Source organism: Mobula hypostoma, chromosome 22 (assembly GCF_963921235.1).
Source record: "Mobula hypostoma chromosome 22, sMobHyp1.1, whole genome shotgun sequence".
Lineage (NCBI taxonomy): Eukaryota > Metazoa > Chordata > Chondrichthyes > Myliobatiformes > Myliobatidae > Mobula > Mobula hypostoma.
In genome coordinates, this window is record NC_086118.1 from 48,315,736 (window position 1) to 48,342,156 (window position 26,421).

General features: G+C 43.5%; 1 protein-coding gene across 6 annotated transcripts in view; it reads left to right on the plus strand.

Moving 5' to 3' along the window:
* Positions 1–4,146: 4,146 nt before the first annotated feature.
* ccdc137 (coiled-coil domain containing 137) overlaps positions 4,147–26,421 on the plus strand; it is a 32,091-nt gene continuing 9,816 nt past the window's right edge. For 3 of the 6 annotated variants that reach the window (XR_010015781.1, XM_063030515.1, XM_063030519.1), the window contains exons 1-4: positions 4,147–4,265; positions 14,350–14,477; positions 19,417–19,651; positions 22,058–22,140. Coding sequence is in view for 5 of the 6 variants with exons in the window: in XM_063030515.1 (XP_062886585.1) it covers positions 4,198–4,265; positions 14,350–14,477; positions 19,417–19,651; positions 22,058–22,140 (514 nt within the window). In the remaining variant the exon portion in view is untranslated. Of the gene's footprint in view, positions 4,299–8,564; positions 8,621–12,044; positions 12,168–14,349; positions 14,478–19,416; positions 19,652–22,057; positions 22,141–26,421 lie in introns of those variants that run through there. The other 3 variants (XM_063030516.1, XM_063030517.1, XM_063030518.1) reach the window with 3 other exon arrangements.

Below are 26,421 nucleotides of genomic sequence, written 5' to 3' on the forward strand. Positions count from 1 at the left end.
CCATCAGGTTGGGTCTGACCCAGAGGGAATATGAGGTATTCCTCCATCAACCTGAGTGTTGCAGTACAGGAGGCCGTGGGCCAACATGCCAGAATAGGAATGGGAATGAAGTTGAAATGAAATGGGTGGCCTCCAGGAAATGCTACCTTTTGTGGCAGATGGAGCAAAGGTGCTCGACAAAGCAGTTCCCCCATTCTATGTTAGGTCTTACTGGTGTAGAGGAGGCCGCACTGGGTACCATACTACTACTACTACTATGTCGACTCAGGCCTAGGGGGCCGGCGTTGGGCACGATGATGGACTCTCCACTTCTCCCTCTCCCTCATCAGTGTGTTCAGTTCATCTACATTAGCTGCGCCGCTGTCTTCTAGGAGCATGTTGACCATAGTCTTGGGAGGACGCCCAAGGTTCATCCTCCCATGATTGGGCTCCCATGTGATGACTAGGCTGGCAGGTAGCTCGGGGTGGCGTAGCCAGTGCCCCGCTAGTTGCAGTCTTCTTGCCTCGATTTTAGTGGAGAGAATCGGTAGGTTGTAATAGAGTTCAATGTTCGTCATGTGCTGTTGCCAATTCATTTGGGTACCATAGGTGCATTTTAATATGAAGACAAATTGAATTTAATAGTACAAATAAGAATTGTAAGTACAGTTGCATAGTTCTGTGGCATTCTATCAGCAATATTACTGCAGTTTTAATATTTCTACTGAAACTCTCTAAACTGGTTGGTATTTCCAACAGCTCTAACTTGTATTTCACAGCTCTTACATGTCTGTTTCCTTTTTCTCTAACTTCCCTCAATAAGCATCATCAACAGCTTATCATATTGATAACTGACTCCACATCATCAGTTGTGCTCCCTTTTGTCTTATCCTCAGTCATACAGCATGGAAATAGGCCATTCAGTCCACAACATCCACACTAACCAGTAGGCACCCATCCACATTAATCCCATCTTTCACCTCTTGGCCCAAAGTCTTCAATGTCCAGGCGATTCAAGTGCTCATATAGACACTTCTTAAATGCTGTTGACACCCCTGCTTCTGCAAATGTCAGGTAGTGGATTCAGGTTCTTGCCATTTTCTGAGTGAAGGAGGTCCTCCTCATATCTCCTTCATCCTAAATCTATGGCCTATAGTTATATTCACCTCTGTTAAGGACAAATAATTTCTGCAGTCTACCTTTATCTATCATTTCATCAATTTAAATACCTCAGTCCTGTCTTCTCTGCCGCCTTAAGTTTACTTTCTCTTTTTCAACATAAGATTAACTCTTTGATATTTGCTGTCCTGCTTGTGATATTTGCTTTTGTTGGACTGGGCTGTAAAATTGTTATGTTTTTCTTGTAGTTTAAGTTCCTTATGCTTATTTGTATTTTTATATTATCACCTATATACCTAATATAAACGTGTTTATATTATCAACACGTTTTATGCCTTAATCATAACTTCTGAAGAACTTTCAGATCACAAAAGCATCAGGATCCAATATTTTCAATTTTATTTTTCCAACATTGGCAGCTCTTTGATTTTCATTTTTCTGCTTTTACCACTCACCAGGAGTAACTTCCTTACCTCAATCTTCCCTTAACGGGATTCTGATAAACATTGCTAAACCATATGCTTAAAAATGCTCTCATACTTGATTATTTTTTCTGTCTTAATTTTATTTCCATTTTAATAAATGCCTTCAGACTTACATCATCAACATGTTCATCAATAGCCTTCAAGGCTCTCAGTCCTGAATCCTGGTAATAGTCTGTCATTTCTTCTGCATATGAAATCCATACACAGTTATGGCATCCTTTCATACAGCACCAAGTAGGTGGTATTGGGGGAGGAGTGTTATTTACCCAACTTTTTTCACTCTCCCTATTTTTTCGTTCTTTATCTTTAAGATGATGTTGGTTGTTTTTTTGGTCCTTCATATAGTTCAGGTTCCTGGAGAGAGTGAAAAACCGTTGGCTGTTGGTAATGGTTCGGTAATAAGAAAATATCTGAAGAGATTTGATTAGTCCAGATGTGCAAGCTGAAAGAGGCAAGCTCGGCATCCACCTAATTTTACTGGAGAAAAATGTTGAAACTAGTCCCAAGTGCTCCTGAGGAAGAAAATAAAGAAAGGTAATGCAATGAGGAGTAACATGTAACGTCCAGTGTTTACTAGTGCTCTCCACATACCTTGACTCCGTCATTGTCATCAATTTGTTATGTGGCTTGTCCAATATCCAGCAATGATTGGCAAGAAGTTTCTTCCTAATAAATATTGGGAAGATCAAAGCCACTGTCTTATATCCAGCAATGATTGGGAAGAAGTTTCTTCCTAATAAATATTGGGAAGATCATCCTCTTAGGTCCACAGCACCACTACTTCTGAACTACCATCTTCACTTTTTTAATGCAACTGGTAGAGAGGCTGAGCGTGACTTCACAAACACCTCTACACATGTGCAACATCTGTGACCAACCCTTGGCTTTTTCTGCTGCTGAAACCCTCTACCATGTCTTTGTTAACTCTGGATTGAACTACACTAAGGCACACCTTGCCAACCTTCCCACTTCTACCATGGTGGTCTCAGTTATGGCATTACATCCTTGCTTTTATATTCAAGTCCTCTCGAGATGAATTGTACTTGCCTTCCTCACCCTGCAAATTAGCCAGCAGACATCATGTATGAAAGTGCTGGTGAGTGATATTTTTGAACCACTCCAGTCCTTTTGGTGTTGGGAACCCCATAGCAAGCTCCAGAATACCCAGCCACCCAGTATTTGTGAGTCAGGATGGGATGCATCACTGATGCTCTGCTCAAGACCACAAGAGAGAGCTGTGAACATGGCCCGGTCTCTCATGAAAACCAGCCTACCCCCCCTCCACTGGCTTTCTGCTGTCTTGGAAAAACAGCCAGAACAAAAGTAAAAGCAAAACAACTATTTAGTGACATAAATAGCTATACAAGACCTTAGACAGACCCCACTTGGAGTACTGTGTTCAGTTCTGGACACCTCACTTCAGTTAGAATGTGGATACTATAGAGAGAGTGCAGAGATTTACAAGGATGTTGCCTGGATTGGAGGGCATGCCTTCTGAGAATAGGTCGAGTGAACTTGGCCTTTTCTCCTTGGAGTGACGGAGGATGAGAGGTGACCTGATAGACGTGTATAAGATGATGAGGGGCATTGATCGTGTAGATAGCCAGAGGCGCAAGGGGTCATAGTTTTAAGGTGCTTGGAAGTAGGTACAAGGGGGATGTCAGAGGCAGGTTTTTCACACAGAGAGTGGAAGATGCATGGAATGCACTGCCAGTGAAGGTGGTAGAGGCTGATACAATAGGGTCTTTTAAGAGACTCTCTGATAGGTACACAGTGCTTAGAAAAATAGAGGGCTATGGGGAAGGGAATTTCTAGGCAGCTTCTAGAGTAGGTTACGTGGTCGGCACAACACTGTGGGCCGAAGGGTCTGTAATGTGCTGTAGATTTCTATGTTTCTATATAGTCAGTGTTAATAAACCTGATTCTGATTCACAATCAAATACCCTCTCATCCCAGACATCCCTTCTTCTCCCCCGTTGGGCAGAAGACACAAAAGCTCGAGAACTTGTACCACCAGGCTGAAGGTCACTTTCTACCTCTCTGTTATAGCACTCTTGACAGACCTTTTCTACAATAAAGACGAGCTCGACCTTACAATCATCTTCATCATGGACCTTAGACTGTATTTGACACTGTGTGTTACCGAAGCGCTATATTCTGAATTATATAAATGTTTTTTTTCTTCTTTCAATGTATGAAATGATCTGTCCAAGTAGCTTCCAGAGTCTCACACAGCATCTCAATACATTTGACAATAATAAATCAACTACACGGCGCTGGAGGCCTAAACTGTCCTTTTCGGTGGCAGAGGTCACCATGAGGTAGAGTCTACAGGGACACAGACTCGGGGCTGCTCCCTCTCCCAACATAATCCCTGGTACAACGGACGATACTCACCGACGATCCGACAGAAGTTAACCCAACCAAAATGTCCTTCAGCTCCGCCGGCCCAGAAACGCTCCCTAGCAACGGAAGTCGCCGGTCACCCGCCGAATGACGGACAGCAGCCCGGGCCAATGGGGTGCCCGCGAGGTAGATCACGTGTTCAAAGGGGCGGGGAGAGTCCGCTGACGGACGCGGACCGCGTGTGTTTGGAGTGGAGCGGCCGCCGGAGATGGGGAAGGTCCAGCGAGCGAAGCCGGGTTCCTCGGGGCTCAGGGACCGCCAGCAGCGGCGAGACAGGTTAGCCCGTCTTCGCTGATTGAGCGCAGCAAGGTGGGGGTCCGGAGTACTGGGATGGATCGTCCTCTCGGCTCCGGGTACCGGGTCTCTCGGGCCATGTTACTGGAGTTAGCCCGCTTGATCCCTGATACTGGAGGTTAGATTAATATCTGCAATCCACAGGCCGGTCTTTTCTCCCCTCGCTGCCCGTGGGATCTTGCGAGGATACCTCTTTGAGCCATTCTCATCTCTGGACCCACTCCATGAACCCGAGGTCAAAGACCTCTGGTGTAGTGTTGAGGGAATACCATGTTGCCTGTGGATGAGACCCCACGGTTTATTTTGAAGAAGCGCAGAAAAGTATTCTGGCCAAAATTTAGCTCGTAGTCAGTCTCATTTATATTGCAACTTGGCTATTTTGTTTCCTATAGCATTGACTTCAAAAGTATTTATTGTAAAATGCTTTGGGATTCTCTAAAAGGGGTATTATAGATGCACTGTAAATAGCTGTACTTGTGTTATATATGTGTACGTGTATATATTTGGCAGTGCTTTGAGATGACAGATGCACTGGACAGCAAATTTTGTTGAAAGTGTTGCTTCATCAGATTTTTTTTTTGTTTCTGATAAACTGCTTGAAGCTGAACGCATAATTTCAGACCGTTTGTATCACATAGGAATTTGGAGAAACAAGAAAATAACTTTTATTGCATGTAATGCATTTAATTGCACAATGGTGCTGATGTTCAACCAAGCTCAGAATGCCTTGTTGATGATTTTCATTTGTACTCAGTGTCTGAGGCGGACAATAATCAGCCAGTATTGATGGATTCCAGTTGCCCCTGATACTGTTTCTCCGTGACTGCAATGTCCTGGTGAAACCTTTCACCATGCTCGTCACTGACAGTACCAAGATTTGCAGAGGAAAAAATCTAAATGTGAATGCAGAAAGTGAATCTTTAGTGAGATACTGCACTTCCTGGTTTTGTATGCTTGAAGCATGTTGTCAGCCAGCTGCAAGTAGTTTGATGCTGTGAGGTTGCCAAGAAAATTTTTCAACAACAGCCTTGAATGTCTTCCATGTGATTTTCTCTGGTCCCACTAGAAGTTCTTCGAATTGCCTGTTATTGATGACCTGTTTGATTTGTGGACCAACAAAAATGCCTTCCTTAATCTTGGCATCAATTATTCTGGCTTGAATTATGAATTAAAGTAACAAATGTAGACAATTTTTTAAAAAATGGTGTGTGATAGGGAAATTTCATGGTGATTTTCATGATCAGCAGCCCAAAATCCATAAGACACACCCAAAATATTCAGGAAGCAAAGGGTTTGTTGGTCAGTGATTTTATTAATTTGTTAACCCTATCTTCTGGTTAAGATGGCACAACTGAACACGTGCGACAGCGCTCTGGTAATCAAAAACTAAGAAACCCAATTCAAAGACATCACTCAAAATACCTTTTCTGAGGTGATTTGTGTATTGTTATCCCCGCAAACAGTGAAAGAGCGAACAATAGCCAGGTGAGTTTGGGGGATGAGCTGAGATGGTGTGTGGCAGAATCATTGCAGATGGAGTTCCAATGCCTGTACAGCTGGCCTGGGTTTGAGGTTGGATCACTTTGGGTGCCAAGCTGATATGAAGAGCTTGAGAGTGGCTTTGGGCTGGACGGTGAAATCTAGGCCCGGAGCAAGTCGCTGGGTACCGTGGTCTAGGGCCAGGGCCTTTCACTGCAGCCGGGTCCTAGTGCAAGATACGATTTGCTGTTTAGACAATTTAAGTACCGGCCCATATCGGAGGCGAGAGCTGATTTAATTCGCTCTCCGCGATGGTCAGTCCTCTGCTGTATGCCCGAGCCTTTCACAGTCCATCTGGTCAATTTATACACCAGCCCAGACAGACTAAAAAGACAGGGTGTTGGCATCCAGGATGAGAGCCAATTTTGTTCATTCTCCACGATGGTTACTCCTTTCTCCATGGTGCCGATGCTGTGAAGACTGCCTTGGAGTTGTGCTCTGTGCCCACTAATACGATTAACTGATAAGTGAGGCTTTGGGCGTACTCCAGGGTTCGGATCTGAGGACTCAATTTTGGTTCAGAATGTTGTTTGCTTCAGTTGTTTGCGTCATTTGTTTTTTTTTTCCTTTCTCTCACACATAAAATGTTTGTCTTTTATTTTTATTTCTTTTTCTTTAATTGGGTTCCTTCGAGTTTCTTGCTTTGTAGCTACCTGTGCGCAAGCAAATCACATGGGAGCAGGTGGTGAATGGTTGTATGAGCAGCGGGTGCATGTCACCAGTCCTGTTTATGCAATCATTGACGCCAGGCAGACATTGTCTGAAGGGTATTGATAATGGTTGGGGTCACCCGTCTTGTGGAGACACTACCCAGAAGAAGGCAATGGCAAACCACTTCTGTTGAAAAATATTTGTCAAGAACAATCATGATCGTGGAAAGACCATGATCGCCTATGACATACAACACTACACATAATGAAGATGATGACACTTTAAAAAGGTTCTGTAGATAGATCCAAGATTTGGAAGCTGAAGCAGAAATGATTGAAATGTACAGTCAGCCCTCCGTATCCGCGGATCCAACCAACCACGGATCGAAAATATTCGGAAAAAAAATTCCAGGAAGTTCCAAAAAGCAAAACTTGAATTTGCCGTGCACCGAGCACTGCGTTTAATCCACACGAATGAAGTGATGTGTAGGCATACCCTGCTGTAGCCTCCGGCCATTTCACAGATCCTCTGTCTCTCCCCAGCACTCGTTGTTTGAGCATTGTTCACCTCGCGTCTCATTCATTCACTACTTGTGTTGTGTGCACCCTTTGTTTCTGTGAAAAAATGCCTCCTAAAAAGCAATTAAGTGGTCAAAGCAATTCTCAAAGCCTATGAGGGAGCGTAAAGTGCTGTCTCTTGCCGAGAAAATAAAGATCTTAGATCTTTTGAAAAGTGGCATGTTTGCCAAAGTGGACCGTAAGGTTGGTAAGAACGAATCGAGCATTTGCACAATAAAGCAGAAAGAAGCTGAAATTCGTGGAAGTGTTAGTGCTACCCCTACAACGGCAAAAATGGTCTCTCTGGTTCATGATAAAGTGCTTGCAAAGACTGAGAAAGCATTAAGTGTGCGGCTAGAGGACATGTCATAGAAGCATATCCCTGTTGATGGCAAAATTATGTGTGAAAAAGCACTTAGCCTCTATGAGCACTACTGTGAGGGGGTTGAGGAGAGCGAGAGGAAGGAGTTTAAGGCTAGTAAGGGATGGCTGGCTAGCTATGTAAAGCGCTAAAGCCTCAGGAACTTAAAGATCACGGGAGAATCGGCATTGGCTGATGCCACAGCAGCATCAGCGTTCCCAGAGGAGCTCAAGAAACTCAGAGAAGAGAAAGGCTACCTTGCAGAGCAAGTCTTCAATTGTGATGCAACGGGCTTGTTCTGGAAGAAGATGCCCAATCGTACCTACATCCATAAGAGTGCCAAGCAGGCCCCGGGGTTCAAGGCCTGGAAAGATGGCATAGAAGAGCATAGAGAAACCATTACCAACGAGGAACTCGAAGATCTGCTGACATCCTCTACAGAAGCTGATGATGCAGAAGATTTGGAGGAGGCAGAACCATCAATTTGGACACTTGAAAAATTTGCAGCAGTTTTTCAACAGGCGCAAGCGTTAAAGGATATGATCCTCGAGTACGATCCTTCGACGGAACGAAGCCTGCGTGTCACCCGAAGGATAACAACATGCCTACAACCACTGCAAGATTTGTTTGATGATGCAAAGAAAAAGAAGAAACAGCTTCCTATAAAAACGTTTCTAACTAAAGCATCTGCAATTGTAAAGCCTTGACCTGCAACGCTTGAAGATCCTCAGCCCTCAACCTCCACAGATCCTGACATTAGTATTATTAAGCCTCCTTCAAAGCGTCATTATTCCCTAAACAATACGGTATAACAACTATTTACGAAGTATTTACATTGTATTAGATATTATAGGTAATCTAGAGATGACTTAAAGTATACGGGAGGGTGTGCGTAGGTTATATGCAAATACTATGCCATTTTATATGAGAGACCTGAGCATCCACGGATTTTGGTATTCGCGGGGGGGGGTCCTGGAACCAATCCCCCGCGGATATCGAGGGATGACTGTACAGTGATTGAATCGTTTTACTTCAACTTGCTATTGGAAATGAAAAGGCAAAATAAATGAATTTTGGTATACAAACAACAGGAATTCTGCAGATGCTGGAAATTCAAGCAACACTCATAAAAGTTGCTGGTGAACGCAGCAGGCCAGGCAGCATCTCTAGGAAGAGGTGCAGTCGACGTTTCAGGCCGAGACCCTTCGTCAGGACTAACTGAAGGAAGAGTGAGTAAGGGATTTGAAAGTTGGAGGGGGAGGGGGGAGATCCGAAATGATAGGAGAAGACAGGAGGGGGAGGGATGGAGCCAAGAGCTGGACAGGTGATAGGCAAAAGGGATACGAGAGGATCATGGAACAGGAGGTCCGGGAAGAAAGACAAGGAGGCGGGGGGGACCCAGAGGATGGGCAAGGTGTATACTCAGAAGGACAGAGGGAGAAAAAAGAGAGTGAGAGAAAGAATGTGTGCACAAAAACAAGTAACAGATGGGGTACGAGGGGGAGGTGGGACATTAGCGGAAGTTAGAGAAGTCGATGTTCATGCCATCAGGTTGGAGGCTACCCAGACGGAAGATAAGGTGTTGTTCCTCCAACCTGAGTGTGGCTTCATCTTTACAGTAGAGGAGACCGTGGATAGACATGTCAGAATGGGAATGGGATGTGGAGTTAAAATGTGTGGCCACTGGGAGATCCTGCCTTCTCTGGTGGACAGAGCGTAGGTGTTCAGCAAAGCGGTCTCCCAGTCTGCGTTGGGTCTCGCCAATATATAAAAGGCCACATCGGGAGCACCGGACGCAGTATATCACCCCAGCTGACTCACAGGTGAAGTTTTGCCTCACCTGGAAGGACTGTTTGGGGCCCTGAATGGTGGTAAGGGAGGAAGTGTAAGGGCATGTGTAGCACTTGTTCCGCTTACACTGATAAGTGCCAGGAGGGAGATCAGTGAGGAGGGATGGGGGGGACAAATGGACAAGGGAGTTGCGTAGGGAGCGATCCCTGCGGAATGCAGAGACGGGGGGGGAGGGAAAGATGTGCTTAGTGTGGGATCCCGTTGGAGGTGGCGGAAGTTACGGAGAATAATATGTTGGACCGGGAGGCTGGTGGGGTGGTAGGTGAGGACCAGGGGAACCCTATTCCTAGTGGGGTGGCGGGAGGATGGAGTGAGAGCAGATGTACGTGAAATGGGGGAGATGCGTTTAAGAGCAGAGTTGATAGTGGAGGAAGGGAAGCCCCTTTCTTTAAAAAAGGAAGACATCTCCCTCGTCCTAGAATGAAAAGCCTCATCCTGAGAGCAGATGCGGCGGAGACGGAGGAATTGCGAGAAGGGGATGGCGTTTTTGCAAGAGACAGGGTGAGAAGAGGAATAGTCCAGATAGCTGTGAGAGTCAGTAGGCTTATAGTAGACGTCAGTGGATAAGCCGTCTCCAGAGACAGAGACAGAAAGATCTAGAAAGGGGAGGGAGGTGTCGGAAATGGACCAGGTAAACTTGAGGGCAGGGTGAAAGTTGGAGGCAAAGTTAATAAAGTCAACGAGCTCTGCATGCGTGCAGGAAGCAGCGCCAATGCAGTCGTCGATGTAGCGAAGGAAAAGTGGGGGACAGATACCAGAATAGGCACGGAACATAGATTGTTCCACAAAGCCAACAAAAAGGCAGGCATAGCTAGGATCCATACGGGTGCCCATAGCTACACCTTTAGTTTGGAGGAAGTGGGAGGAGCCAAAGGAGAAATTATTAAGAGTAAGGACTAATTCCGCTCGACGGAGCAGAGTGGTGGTAGAGGGGAACTGATTAGGTCTGGAATCCAAAAAGAAGCGTAGAGCTTTGAGACCTTCCTGATGGGGGATGGAAGTATATAGGGACTGGACATCCATGGTGAAAATAAAGCGGTGGGGGCCAGGGAACTTAAAATCATGGAAAGGTTTAAGAGCGTGAGAAGTGTCACGAACATAGGTAGGAAGGGATTGAACAAGGAGGGATAAAACCGTGTCGAGGTATGCAGAAATGAGTTCGGTGGGGCAGGAGCAAGCTGAGACAATAAGTCGGCCAGGACAGGCAGGTTTGTGGATCTTGGGTAGGAGGTAGAAACGGGAAGTGCGAGGTGGGGGAACTATAAGGTTGGTAGCAGTGGATGGGAGATCCCCTGAGTGGATAAAGTTGATGATGGTGTGGGAGACAATGGCCTGGTGTTCCTTAGTGGGGTCACGATCGAGGGGTTAATAAGAGGAGGTATCCGCGAGTTGTCGCTGCGCCTCGGCAAGGTAGAGGTCAGTACGCCAGACTACAACAGCACCCCCCTTATCGGCGGGTTTAATAATAAGGTTAGGATTAGTGCAGAGGGAGTGGAGAGCAGAGCGTTCCGAAGGAGTGAGGTTGGAATGGGGACAAGGTGCGGTGAAGTCGAGACGGTTGCTGTCCCGTCGGCAGTTAGCGATAAAGAGATCCAGAGCAGACAGAAGACCAGAGCGGGGTGTCCATGAAGAAGAGGAGGGTTGAAGACGGGAGAAGGGGTCATCGGTGGGGGTGGAAGAGTCCTTGCCGAAGAAGTAGGCTCAGAGACGGAGACGGCGGAAGAACAGTTCCGCATCATGGCGAACACGGAACTCGCTGAAGTGTGGGCGAAGGGGGACAAAGGTGAGGCCCTTACTGAGGACAGAGCGCTCTGCCTCCGACAGTTGAAGGTCGGAGGGGATGGTAAAGACCCAGCACGGATGACAGCTGGGATCAGAGGGGGGAAGGGGGGAGGCTGGGGGTGTCAGTGGAGAGGGGATGGTTGGGGTGAGAGGAAGATGGAGCCTCTGAGGGCCCAGGAGTTGACGGTGGGTTCTGAGGGAGACGGGGTTGCAGAGTGATGGTGGGGGAAGGGGAGACAGGAGTCACAATAGCAGCACATAAAGACCCGGCCTGGAGTTCAAGGCTGGAGTCGCAGTTGGTGGTTGCGCAATCACCTTGAATGTGTCCATGGTGGTTGCTGGAGTCCGGGTTTTGAATATGCCCTGAGGTGTTGGAGCCGGCGAGATCAATGGCAGAGGCAATCTGAAGTTCATGCCTGCTAGTTTCATGGCCAGCAGGCTCTGGAGTCCGTAGATGTAGGATCTTGCGATCTTTGCCTAACATGACAAAGTCAAAAAAATGACGATTGCAGGCGCAGATCCGACGGAGGATGAAATAACGGGTAGGACCATTACAGACGGCGAAGAAAGTGTCCCGAAGGTGGGGTGGAAGGGTCTGGGATAGGGACACCAAGTACCTCCTCATGGCGGAGAGAGTCGCCTTCAGAGCTTGACGGGAGAAGCGGCGAGAGGCAGAGTCAATAAAATGTGAGTACCTGGGATCCTCAGAAGTTCCAAATTGAGAGGCTTGGAAACGAATCCTAAAGCCAACTGGAGTAAGTTTGTCTTTTTGGTATGTTTGTCTTTGAAGCATAGGGGTATTTGGAACATTTATAGAGTCTGTTATGCATTACAATAAAGTCATAGCTGGTCTATGATCAAGCAGGTGAATGGCATTAGATTAAGCGTATCTTTAGATTCCTAGGTATATAATGTATATCATCTCTTTTTACTTTTTACTGTGTGAATCAGAAAGCCCAGGTCTCATTCTGCTAAATTCGTGGCAATTTGTCAAAAGTCAATTTATTATGTTTTTGGAACATAGGTTGATTAACTGTCCAATTAATTTTTTGAATTCCATAGGAGACCAGAGGAAAGCATAACAATACTGAAGGGAAAGGATCTTCTTGTAACTTGATGTTTGAAGAAAAAAGAACTTGCTTGGTCGGTGTCACATTGCACTCTGTGGAATTCTGATGAACATTCTGGTAGTTTTGTTTATACTGCCACAGGGATTGCACTTCACAAATACGCTGGTGACGGCAGAATGGTTTAGGCTCTTGAAGGAATATGCTTTAATTCCTGCCGAAGGGTTTTGGCCCAAAACGTCGACTGTACTCTTTCCCATAGATGCCTTCTGGCCTGGACCGAGTGCCTCCGGCATTTTGTGTGTGTTGCTCGGATTTCCAGTGCCTGCAGACTTTCTCTTGTTTATGCTTTAATTAATAAATGCTTACATTGTGCAAGTTCGTATATCTGCATTATCCCATAAACTGTAATGTATTTAACAAATTATCTAGCAATCACAGAGTTAAAGCTTACATTTTATGTGGCATTTATTTCTGATGTGAATGGGAGTGCCAAACTTCATATTGAGAAGTCTTTCCGAACTTTTCTATGTTTTATGGCAGTGTACCCAGCTATTATTATTAGACAGTAATACCCGGCAGGGGAACATTGTTTCTTCCTATCAGCTTCCCTTTTGTATCTCAGAACCTCAAACTTGAGACCACTCCCTGATCTTCAAGTCCCTGTAAATAGAACATTACAAGACATGAACACAGTGAAACCGTGACTTCACTCTGGTTCCCATCCCCCAAGGTACTTTAAACTCTCCCCAACAGATCTGGCAAACCTGCCCACAAGAATATTGGCCCCCAGGTATAACCCATCCCTTTTGTACAGGTCATACCTTCCCCAGAAGAGATCCCAGTGATCCACAAATCTGAAACTCTGCCCCTGCACCAAATCATTAGCCACACATTCATCTAGCATATCATCCTATTACCTTCCTGGCATGTGGTACAGGCAGCATTCCAGAGATTACTACCCTTAAGGTCCTGCTTTTCAGCTTCCTACCTATTTCCGTATACGGGTTTCCCCCGCTATCCGAAAGTGCAGCGTTCCTATGAAACCTTTCATAAGCCGAAATGGCGTAAAGCGAAGAAGCAATTACCATTAATTTATATGGGAAAAATTTTTGAGCGTTCACACACCCAAAAAATAACCTACCAAATAACACGAAAACCTAAAATAACACTAACATATAGTTCGAATGGTGGATGCAGGCAAGTTCAATGCACGCACAATGTCTTTATTTCATTCACCACGATCAAAACGCTTAATTACGTATAGTTTTACGCTAAGCGTAACATCCTTACGAGCTCTCTTAGGCTTTTCTGATACCTTAGGACATCTTGCTAACGGATGCACAAAATAAATCGAGATAAAGCACAGATGCTCACAGACACAGTTCAAAGCTATGGCGGCTTGATGCTGAGATGCTGAGTGTAGTTCCTGGGGAAGGAGCTTGGCGGTGCGCTGCCTCTGTAACGGCTCGCTGCAAAACAAATGCTGAACGCTATTTTCGCTTTTCGCCTTTTTTCGTAAAAGCGAAAATCCTCTTCTGATTTCTTTCAGTTAGCAAAAGCAGGTACTAATGTAGGTCTTTCATAAAAGCAAAGTGGCGTAAAGCCAACTTTCGGAAAGTGGGGGATACCTGTATTCTCTCTTCAAGACCACCTTTTTCCTACCTATGTAGTTGGTACTAATATGTACCATAGTTTCTGGCTGCTCACCCTCCCCCTTTAGAATGCTGCGGACCTGATCTGAGATGTCCCTGACTCTGGCATCTGGAGTCTCTTTCACATCCACAGAATCCCCCAACTATTGAATCTCCTATCATCACTGCTCTTCTCTTCTCTTCCCCCCCCCCACTTCAGTGCCAGAGATCTGTTCATTGTGGTTTCCCCCTGAAGGTTATTCACCCCCACCCTCCCAAAGAATCCAATGTGGTATAGTTGTTACTGAGGGAAATTGCCACGGGGTAATCTGAACTATTTGCCTATTTCTGTTCCCTCTCAGAACAGTCACCCAGCTACCTGCCTCCTGCAACTTAGGGCTGACTACCTTCCTGTAGCTCTTTATCAACCTCATTCTCGGATCATTCAGCTACAGCTCCGGTTCCCTAGCACAGTCCATAAGAATCTGCACCCAGATGCACTCCTTGAACTCAATCTTAGTTTGTGTAATCACTGTGTAGTTGAAGCAAAGAATCCAGATATTTCGTTAATTGTGTTGGAAATAGAATACATGATCAACTGACAATGCACTTTTAACTCCTTAGCAAACCAAGGAAGAGCAATATGAAGCCCAAAAATATTGACGAACAAGAAATTCCATTCAAACTCCGTGAGATAATGAGAAGTAAAGAGGAATTGAAGCGGAAGATGAAAAAAAGGAAGCCAAAACCAGGTAAAAAATGCTTTTAGTGTTACGGATGAGCCCTGCATCATGGCTGATTGGGTATCAGAAATCTATCCTCAAAATTCACAGATCACGCTCCAAAACTGTGAGATGTGGAATAAAATTAACTCTCATTGAACTTCTAAGAAATAAAAGTAAATAAACAAACAAATTACTTGCTTCATGACGCTTGCACAGATGATGTGCCTTTGTGTTCAGGAAAATTGTAGTTTGGACTGTTTTCTAGGAAGGCAACAACCTGCCCCTCTCCACTCTGAGGGTGGGGGTCACCAGTATTCCATTAGTAATTATTACTCATCTTGCTCATGTTACCATGAGCCTGAATCACATGTTGAGCATTGGACGCATATCAGTTTGCTCAAACTTGATATGGTGTATTGGCTTTTAGTGGATTTGATTTATCTATAGTACTGTGCAAAAGACTTAGGTGGCACTTCTTCTCTGCCACCTGTCCCACACCCTGCCCGCGGCAGTCCTCCCTCGCCATCCCCAACACCGTTTGCTCCCGCCAGATTTACAAGCTCGCTCTCCGCTCCACATTGACAAATACAATATGGTGCAAACTTCTTGAGCATCCTAACTATGTATATATGTGCCTAAGATTTTTTCAGAGTACGGTATATAAATAGATCAAATTCTCTTGTGGGTGATATTGTTTATATGTTCCTCTTGAGCAGCTGAAGGTTTTTTTTGCTTTATTTCATTCAGGAACCTAGGGACTAGCACATGCTGTCAGTCAGTAATCAGGTGAAGGTGGTGAAGATTCAGTTTAAGTCAAAATTGAAACCAAACAGAGAAACAGCCATCAGACAATGCTGTTGGGGGAGTTTGTTCTGCGTCTTCTTGAACAATATTTTTAATCTGTCAATCTGTCACTCTGTCACTGCTGGAGGAACTCAGCAAGTTAGGCAGCATCTATGGAAATGAATAAACAGTCGACATTACAGGCTGAGACCCTTCATTAGGTTTGGATAGGAAGGGAGAAAGAGAACAAAATGAAAAGATGGGGGGATGGAAGGAGGATAACTAGAAGGTGACAGGTAAAGCCAGGTTGGTAGGAAAAGTAAAGAGCTGGAGAGCAAGGGATCTGATAGGAGAGGAGAGTGGACCATAGGAGAAGGGGAAGATGGGACCCTGGGGGAGGAGACAGGCAGGTTGAAGAGGTAAGAGGCCAGAGTGAGGAATAGAAGAAAAGGGGGAGCGGAGAAGGGAAAATATTTTTATTAGAAGGAGAAATTGATATTCATGTCATCAGGTTGAAGGCTGCCCAGGTGTTAAATAAGGTTTTGCTCTTTCAACCTGAGGAAGATAAGGTCATGGACTGACATGTCGGAATGGGAGTTAGAATTAAAATGTTTGGCCACTGGGAAGTTCTGCTTTTGGTGAAGATTTTAATCACGTGTCTTGTTTAACTTGAGAGTAGATTTGTTATCAAAATTGTTTGACCTTTATGTCAGTGGGAATATCTGTGGCAGTAATCAAAGGCTTTAATTAGGGAATTATTGCTGTAGTGAGTGGGATATTGACTTTATCATCACAATTAATGTAATAATGTGCAAGAAAATAAAGTCATCTCTACGTTAATGTCTTCAGGAATGGCCAAATGCTAATGGAAATAATCTGATTATTTTTGTTCTCTCTGAGGTCTTATTGATTCCAATGTGGCATATATGATACAATACACAGCCATTTAGAAAAAATGGAAGTAATTTAATGTTTCCTATACATGTCTCGACTATGCTTTAGTTTAAACTATTATGCTACACAATATTTCATCCATTGCATAAGGACATAGGAGCAATAGCCCATGTTTTTTCAGTCTGCTCAGCCATTCATTCACATCCTGGTTAATCTAACCTAGGTCTCAGATCCACTCAGCCCCTACAGATGGAAAAACCTCTCCTTCTCCAACTTGCAATGCCCATCAGCATTCATTTGCTTTTCTTAATTATTTGTTAAACCTGAAAGGTTAAATTATTTCATAGGTTATGTCCCTCTCCAACAGTATTTTATAATGCTGTTTGCATTTACATGATGGTATTTATGCACACTGGTTGCATGTCATGCTAACACACTGCAGCAAATTCCAAATGTATCTAAATATATATGTTCAAAGTAAATTTATTATCCAAGTACATGTATGTTACCATGTACATCCCCGAATTTAATTTTCTTGTGGGCATTCACAGTAGATACAAAGAAACGCCGTAGAATCAATGAAAAAGTGCGCACAAGACGGACAAACAACCAATGTGCAAAGGACAGTAAACTGTGCAAATACAAAAAAGTAAATAAAAGTGCAATAAATATCGAGAGCATGAGATGAAGAGTTCTTGAAAGTGAACCCATAGTTTTTGGAAAAAGTTAAGTGATAGGGTGAGTGAAGTTAACCACTCTGGTTCAAGAGCCTGATGGTTGAGGGGTAATAACTGTTGAATAAAGTTGATCCCTGATTTTGTAGTCTTCTTCCACTTAAGTTATATTCTGTTTTGGTATCTCTTTGTAGATAAACTTGCAATTCCAACAATTCCTCCCCAATTATATTTAATTTACCATTTTTAAAAAAATCAGACTCTACTTATTTGTGGCTCTTTGTCACCTTTGTTCTTGTTACAATCAGTATAGTACGTCTCAGTTTTATAATCTTGATTCTGTCCAGTGGTACCCTACAAATTTATATACATGTATTCAGTTATGTTTTTTTATTCTCTTGGCACTTGAGTCATTTTAGATTTTAAATTGTACATTGTGATTTAATATATCGTAATCTGTAAATTCATAAGTATATTTTACACATAGAATAACTTTTTAGTGAATGAGAAAACCATGGTCATTTTAATAAATTGCATAAGTATCAAACTATACATGCCTAAAGGCAGAATTTCTGAGATTTTTTTCATTTGTTTTATCAACATCAGTCTACTCCAGGGGTTCGCAACCTGGGGTCGTGGACCACTTGGTTAATGGTAGGAGTCCATGGCATAAAAAAGGCTAGGAACCCTTGATCTACTCACTTCAGCCACTAATATTTTAATTATAGCAATCTTTCTTATTTTCCATTGCCTTTGATACTTCTCCAATAATAAGCTTTTTAATTTGCCGATCTTCTCTCTTCCTGATGGTTCTATGAGCACCAGCATCTCAGCAAGTCATACAATTCTACTATCATGCCCATGCCAATCTAATCTCATTTGCCCACGTTGGGGGTACAGAATATTTCATGCCTTGCCTGTCCAGTTGCCCTCTAATTGTAGTGATTATATCTCACTCCACCGCCTCTTCTGGCAGAGAGTTTCAGATATCAAACGCTGTGTGTGTACCTACACACAGTAGCATAACAGTTAACATAACTCTTATTACCGTACCAGTGACTTGAGTTCAATTCCCGCTTCTGCCTGTAAGGAGCTTGTATGTTGTGCTCCCCGTGACAGCATGGGTATCCTCCAGGAGCTTCGACTGCCTCCCACATTCCAAAAACGTATGGGTTAATAGATTCATTGGTCACATGGGCATATTTAGGCGGTGTATCTCTAAATAAATGAAGTTAAATTTAAAACTCCTATGGCTGACCCCAGGCCTCTTGTAAGTTATAAACACGAGCTTCTGCAAATACTGGAAATCTTGAGCAACACACAAAATGCTGGGGGAGCTCAGCAAGTGGGACAGCTTCTATAGAGGGGAAATAACAGTCAAGCATAAATCTTGTAAGCTACACACATCAAAGTTGCTGGTGAACGCAGCAGGCCAGGCAGCATCTATAGGAAGAGGTGCAGTCGACGTTTCAGGCCGAGACCCTTCGCCAGGACTAACTGAAGGAAGAGTGAGTAAGGGATTTGAAAGTTGGAGGGGGAGGGGGAGATCCAAAATGATAGGAGAAGACAGGAGGGGGAGGGATGGAGCCAAGAGCTGGACAGGTGATAGGCAAAAGGGATACGAGAGGATCATGGGACAGGAGGCCCAGGAAGAAAGACAAGGCGGGGGGGAGACCCAGAGGATGGGCAAGAGGTATATTCAGAGGGACAGAGGGAGAAAAAGGAGAGTGAGAGAAAGAATGTGTGTATAAAAATAAGTAACAGATGGGGGTACGAGGGGGAGGTGGGGCCGTAGCGGAAGTTAGAGAAGTCGATGTTCATGCCATCAGGTTGGAGGCTACCCAGACGGAATATAAGGTGTTGTTCCTCCAACCTGAGTGTGGCTTCATCTTTACAGTAGAGGAGGCCGTGGATAGATATGTCAGAATGGGAATGGGATGTGGAATTAAAATGTGTGGCCACTGGGAGATCCTGCTTTCTCTGACGGACAGAGCTTAGATGTTCAGCAAAGCGGTCTCCCAGTCTGCGTCGGGTCTCGCCAATATATAAAAGGCCACATCGGGAGCACCGGACGCAGTATATCACCCCAGTCGACTCACAGGTGAAGTGTTGCCTCACCTGGAAGGACTGTTTGGGGCCCTGAATGGTGGTAAGGGAGGAAGTGTAAGGGCATGTGTAGCACTTGTTCCGCTTACACGGATAAGTGCCAGGAGGGAGATCAGTGGGGAGGGATGGGGGGGACGAATGGACAAGGGAGTTGTGTAGGGAGCGATCCCTGCGGAATGCAGAGAGAGGGGGGGAGGGAAAGATGTGCTTAGTGGTGGGATCCCATTGGAGGTGGCGGAAGTTGCGGAGAATAATATGTTGGACCCGGAGGCTGGTGGGGTGGTAGGTGAGGACCAGGGGAACCCTATTCCTAGTGGGGTGGCGGGAGGATGGAGTGAGAGCAGATGTACGTGAAATGGGGGAGATGCGTTTAAGAGCAGAGTTTAATCTTGTAAGCTATCTGTTTTGGGACCAGTTGTTATTTACAAATGTATAAATTAAATATTAGCTCTCTTAATCTGTGACTATGTGAAGAGAAATTCTGATCTTGCTTTCCTTTAAACACCCAGAAAAGCCAAAAAGGACATCTGCTTTAGGAGGCTCAGATCCGCATGGGGATGTACGGGTTCCGAAGTTTAAGAGGAAGAAACGGGAGTCAGTGAAAAATTACATTCAACGCATGGAGCAGGAGGCAAAGCACGTAATATTCATGAGCGAAAATCAGCTGCCACGTTATCCTGAGATGGAGGACAAGGGGAAAGAAAAGGATAGCCATGTGAAATCAAAGTCTGAGAGGAAAAAAGAGTACGTTCTATTATCAATGTACAAATGCTATCGTTAAGGATAAATGCAATATTTTCATTTTCTCGTAAAAGGAAAGAGGATCTGTCATTGTGAATATCATCTAATAAATTTATGAATATTCAAAAGATATAAAATGTATTGTTAATCAGACTGATTATTATCAGACTGGAGTATTGTGTGCAGTTTTGGTCCCCTAATCTGAGGAAAGACATTCTTGCCATAGAGGGAGTACAAAGAAGGTTCACCAGATTGATTCCTGGGATGGCAGGACTTTCATATGATGAAAGACTGGATCGACTAGGCTTATACGTTGGAATTTAGAAGATTGAAGGGGGATCTTATTGAAACGTATAAAATCCTAAAGGGATTGGACAGGCTAGATGCAGGAAGATTGTTCCCGATGTTGAGGAAGTCCAGACCGAGGGATCACAGTTTGAGGATAAAGGGGAAGCCTTTTAGGACCGAGATGAGGAAAAACTTCTTCACACAGAGAGTGGTGAATCTATGGAATTCTCTGCCACAGGAAACAGTTGAGGCCAGTTCATTGGATATATTTAAGAGGGAGTTAGATATGGCCCTTGTGGCTAAAGGGATTGGGGGTATGGAGGGAAGGCAGGTACAGGGTTCTGAGTTGGATGATCAGCCATGATCATACTGAATGGCGGTGCAGGCTCGAAAGGTCGAATGGCCTACTGCTGCTCCTATTTTCTATGTTTCTATGATGCTGAAGTTTTTAAAAAAACTTCATGGTTTTATGGCGTAATGGTGTAACGACGTAAACTTCATGGCGTAATGGTTTTCAGTGTCTGTGGGCAGAGAAACAGAGCTCACATAAACTATTAATGACTTTATCATGCTGACCTGAGAGTTTTCTGTTATTTCACGTTTCCATTATTTGCAGTGTTTTGCATTCAAGTTAATACTGCAGATACGTAAACTGAAATATTTAATGCAACACTTATTTCCAAAGTGTAGCATATATGTGCAACCATAAGATAAATTTTTATTTGCTATTACCTTCCGTTAACTATTTTCAAAATAGACCCTGAACAAAAAAAAAATTGTACTTCTGATAGACTCAAATTTCCAGAGGCTTTTAGTGGAAGTTGGCCTGAAAACTGGTGCTGAAATGATAGTGTGATTTGGTGTTAAATCACTTTTATCTGTGTACGGTGTACCAAAACAAATGTATCAAAGTTCGTTCTACCTCGGCCATTCCCCAAAACCCACTGTACCTCCTCCCCAACCTTGTAAAAGATCAATCGCCATTAATTACTTAAGATCTAAGTCAGTGTGTCATTCATTTGTTAAAGTAGACTTTTACCAAGAGGGCTGCGAAACTGTGGAACTCAATCCCACGGACGGCTTTGGAGGGCAAGTCATTGGGTATATTTAAAGTGGAGGTTGATAGGTTCTTGATGAGTAAGGGTCTCAAAGGTTATGAGAAGGAGAAGGCAGGAGAATGGGGTTGAAAGGGATACTAAATTGGTCATGATGGAGTGCTGGAGCAGACTCTGAACCAAATGGCCCAACTCTATTCCCATGTCTTGGAGCTGCCTTCAGCTCTAAGTAGAAGAACGTGTATTTGTAGACAGTGTCATCTTGTGTTTTTTATTACAAATAATGTTTTTTTGAGATTATGTATAACAATACTTCATCTAATATTCTGTTAGTTTGCACAAGTTTTGAGTTTTGAACTATATGCGTAGACCTGTGCAACCATTAAGTATTCTATGTCATACTCTTTTTGTTTTCATTATACAGTGTTGTAAGCTCTTAAACAAAAAGTTTGATCTAATGTACGCTGTTTGATCTAATAGTGCGAGCTCAGAACTTGAAACTCCATCTGTCACTTTTTAGTAAAGAATGTTGTGCAAGTCAATAAATGTGGAGATGAAACGAATGTGAGAATTCAAGGGGTAAAAGTGTCTTTGAACTTTTTTTGTGCACAGTTATGCATTTTGCTGATGGTGGGCGGGGGGGGGGCACTATTGTACAGGATCAAAATAAGCTGCAGGGTTGTAAACTCTGTCAGCTCCATCATGGGCACTAGCCTCCGCAGTGTCCAGGACAAGAGCGGTGCCCTAGAAAGGCGGCGTCCATCATTAGGGACTGCCCTCACCCAAGTCATGCCTTGTTCTCATTGCTACCTCCAGGAAGGAGGTACAGAAGCCTGAAGGCACACCTATCCGATCTGTGAATGGACATTGAACCCATGAACACTACCTCACTACTTTTTAGTTTTATTTGCACTAAATATTTAACTATTTAAAATGTATATATACTTGCTGTAGTTTGTTTTTTTTTCCCCCCTATTATGTATTGCATTGTTCTGCTGCAAAGACAACAAATTTCACAACGTATGCTGGTGATATTAAACCGGATTCTGATTTTTGTATTAAATAGATCTGATAAGAAAAGGTTGAGAAGACTTGTTGGTAAGAAAATTGAACGAAAGATGATGAAGCAGGAGAAAGAAATGTTTACAGGTGAGTGACTGCAGTGAAAGTCCTGGTAGTGTGTTGCCTCCTTGTGCTCTGTTCTGGTGGTGGTAGAACTGTTCCATTAATGCTCTCAACAGACAGCTTGATTTGAGGCAATAATACAATGCTAGGTGTATTTGTTCTACAGTCACATATGATTATCTTCTGTCTTCCATGACAAATAGTGCATAAGACAAACCCTGTCTTATACTCTCAGTCCCCTCTCACAGGGTCTGTGAGATACATTGCAAAATAGTTTAGCAGTTCCACTCTACTCCATTTTGGGCATGCATACCTTGCTGGGTCAATCATAGAAGAAAGACATTTGGTCTTGTAGATGGTATCTTGTAGACCATTCCCCTATTCTGTACAGCCCTGTAATTATAAGTTCACTGAGGTACTTACTCCTTTTAATAACTCACACCAATGGAGGCAATGGTTTAAAGTTGTAACCATTGTCTGTAAAAATAAAACCACTTCACCCCTCACATTAAATCTGTGATAGCTGGTTCTTTAGCCATCCTTTAATGAGAGCAGCTTCTTTTCCCTTTCTTAACCACTCTTCACTCTGTTTACACTATCTAATCTCATGATGATGACATCTCTGTCGAATCACTCGACCATTTTTGCTCCAACGTGAAAAACCAGGCTGCTCCAGTCAAACTTCGAAGCTGAAATCCCTCATGCTCGAGACTATTCAGAGCAAGACTGGAACTGCCACCTCTGCTTGCCTACATTTGATGAATAATGCTGGTATTTTTAACTACTCTTACTAAACTTAACTATTACAGCCTATAGTTCTTTAAACCCTCTTCATGTTTTTCATGACATTCTGTATAATTAGGATTTTCCACTTATATCGCTGTTAGTCTAAGTGGTACTAGCACATTATTACTTCAGGCAAGTCATATTTCACCTATTTTTTTTTATTTTGCGTTAATGAAATGAATGGCAAAATAAATTAGAATCGCTGTTTGTAGTTGGTATTTGAACTTTGCATTCTTTTAATTTTTTCAATTAGAGTGACTATAGCTTCCATTTTCCTGTAATATGCTTTTGAATAGAAAGTATTTAGTTTTTGTATTTGTATAGAGCTGCTTCCAACCCTTTCATGCATCCTCAGATATTTTACTCCAATAAGTTACTTCTGAGGTCTGGTCACTGTTGTAACGTAGGAAATGTGGCTCTGTTCGTCGAGCAAGCACCCAGAAATAGCAATGGCATACACACTCTGTGGCCATTTTATTACATTAAAGGGTGGAACCCGGTATGATCTTCTGTTGCTGTAGCCCATCCTCTTCAAGGTTTGATGTGTTGTGTGTTCAGAGATACTCTTCTGCTCATCACTGTTGTACTCTGTTGTTATCTGAGTTGATGTTGCCTTCTTGTCAGCTTGAAGCAGTCTGGCCATTCTTCTCTGACCTCTCTCGTTAACAAGGCATTTTCGCCCGTAGAACTCCTACTTAATGGATGTGTGTGGTTTTTTTTTTTGCACCATTCTCTGTAAACTCTAGAGACTATTGTGTGTGAAAATCCAAGTTTCTGAAATACTCAAACCACTCCATCTGGCACCAACAATTACTCCACAGTCAAAGTCACTTAGATCACATTTATGCCTCCTTCTGATGTTTGGTCTGAGCAACAAGTGAACCTCTTGACCATGTCTGCATGCTTTTATGCATTGAGTTCCTGCCACATGATTAGCTGATTAATTATTTGCCTTAATGAGCAGGTGTTCAGGTGTAACTAATGAAGTGGCCACTGAGTGTAGATTGCCCAAGCCATTTCTCTCTTTCAATGAGGATAACTGCCTTGCTTCTTGCAAGAGCTGATGAGCAACAGCCATCACACACGTTCCTTGACCCACTGAGTTGTTCCTGCAGTGAGGCTTTGGAGAAGATCCTGTCTGACTAATCAGATTCAAAGTTTTGAAGAGGTGACAAACGATGTATGAATGAGGATGGTGTATTTGATGTAGTCTTCATGGACTTCAGGAAGGTCTTTACCAAGGTTCCATGTGGGTGACTGGTCCAGAAGATTAGAGCCCATAGGATCCAGAATTGGCTTGGTATTAGGAGATCAAATGATGGTGGTTTATTTTTGTGATTGGAAGCCTTGCGTCACAGGGATCTGTAATGGAACCCTTGCTGTTATCTTTAAATAATGATTTTGAATCAGACAAGGTTTATATCACTGCTATATGTTGTGAAATTTCTTGTTTTATGGTAACAGTACATTATAAACTACCCATAAGAAATCTATATATTAAAACATTGTGCAAAAAGAGATCAAAAGTAGTGTTTGTGGACCATTCAGAGATTTCTGTATGGTCTATGAACCCATAAACTATTTGTGATCTCTTTTTGAAACACTATTTTGAAATCTCACAGCGAAGGGGAAGAATCTGTTCCTAAAATGCCTTCATGCTTTTGGTTCCTCCTCCCTGATGGCGGGAATAAGGAGAGAAGTTTGTCTTCCCTGATGGTGATGAGAAGAGAGAAATTTGAAGATGACATGAAAATGGGTGCTGTTGATATATGAGAGGAGGGTAACTGTTGGATCTTGGATGATACTGATCAGTTGGTATGTTGGCAATGTAATGAATGTCAAGTGGAATTTAATCTTAATAAGAGTAGGATGCACATAATGAATGGTACAGCATATTGAGGAACACAGTGACTTGATAGGCTGAGCTTGTTTTTTTGGAGCATCGTCGGCTTGAGGGGTACCTTATGGTGATGAACAGAAGTATGAGGGGTATATATAGGGTAGATAGGAGATTTTCCCCATAGCAGTGGTAACTAGGTTTCAAAAACAGAGGGTAAGGGGTAAGAATTTTAGAATGGATGAGAGGAAGAATATTTTTCAACCAGATGGTAGATTCTAGTATATCATGTCTGAATGGATGTTAGATGCAAGTACTAACTATTTGAGTACTAGCTAGATAAACTGCCATGGATTAGGAGGCTATGGATAAGCACTGGTAAATGAGATTAGTATAGAACATAAACAATAAACCATTACTGCACAGTACAGGCCTTTCAGCCCATGATATTGTGCTGACCTTTTAACCTACTCTAAGATCAATCTGACCCTTCCCTCCTACATAGTCCTCCATTTTTCTTTCATCCATGTGCCTGTGTAATCGTCTTTTAAATGTCTCTAATGGTCTCTAATGTATCTGTTTCTACCTTTACTCCAGTAGCGTGTTCCACACACCACTCTGTAAAAAGGAAGCTACCTCTGATATTCTTTCCCCCCCCCCAACTATACTTCCCTCCAATCACTGTAAAATTATGCACACAAAATGCTGGAGGAACTCAGCAGGCCAGACAGCATCTATGGAAAAGAGTAAACAACCTACTTTTCGGGGCAAGATCCTTCATCAGGACCGAAGGGTTTCAGCCCAAAACGTCGACTGTTCACTCTTTTCCACAGATGCTGCCTAGCCTGCTGAGTTCCTCCTGTATTTTGTGTGTATTACTTTGATTACCAGCATCTGTAGATTTTTCTCTTGTTTATGACCTTAAAATTATGGTCTCCCACATTAGCCATTGCCATCGAGGGGGAAAGGTTGCTGCGTGTCTACTCTACCTGTTCCTTTTAATCATTTTATACAATACTGTGCAAAAGTCTTATGTGCATATATAGAGCTGGAGTGCCTAAGACTTTTGCACAGTACTGTTGTTGTCACAAGGAGCAGAGAGTGAGTTTGTAAATCTGGCGGGAGTGAAGGGTGTTGGGAATGGTGAGGGTGCAGTGCCGTGGGAGATGTGTGGACAGGTGGCAGAGAAGGAGGAGTACAAGGAGCAGAGGGTGGAACGGGTGCGGGCACACGCAGTCTTGAGACACCAGGCAAGGTCATTTAATTCCAAAGAATTAGTTTATTGATCTCTCTGGTGCTTCCCGCTCCCTCCCCTCTCCTTTTCCCAACCAAGATTTCCCTGTCCCTGTCTCCCTTCCCACTCTCAGTCCGCAGTAGAGACCCATATCAGAACCGGGTTTATCATCACTCACATATGTCATGAAATCTGTTTTTTTTTTGGCGGCAGCAGTATAGTGCAATACATTACCAAGTCACCGCTCTGTAGATAGGTCGTTGATGGTTTGGTGAAACGCCTGTTTCTGCGCTCTCTGACTGATTCAGAAGTTACTGAAGTGAAGCAAGGTCAGTGATGTGTGCCTGGGATGGCAGGCGTGGAAGAGACACAATGACAGGTGTGGCATCTCCAGGGGTTGAATGGGAGTGTACTGTGCTTTGTAGAAATGGAAGAACAGACTGGGGGG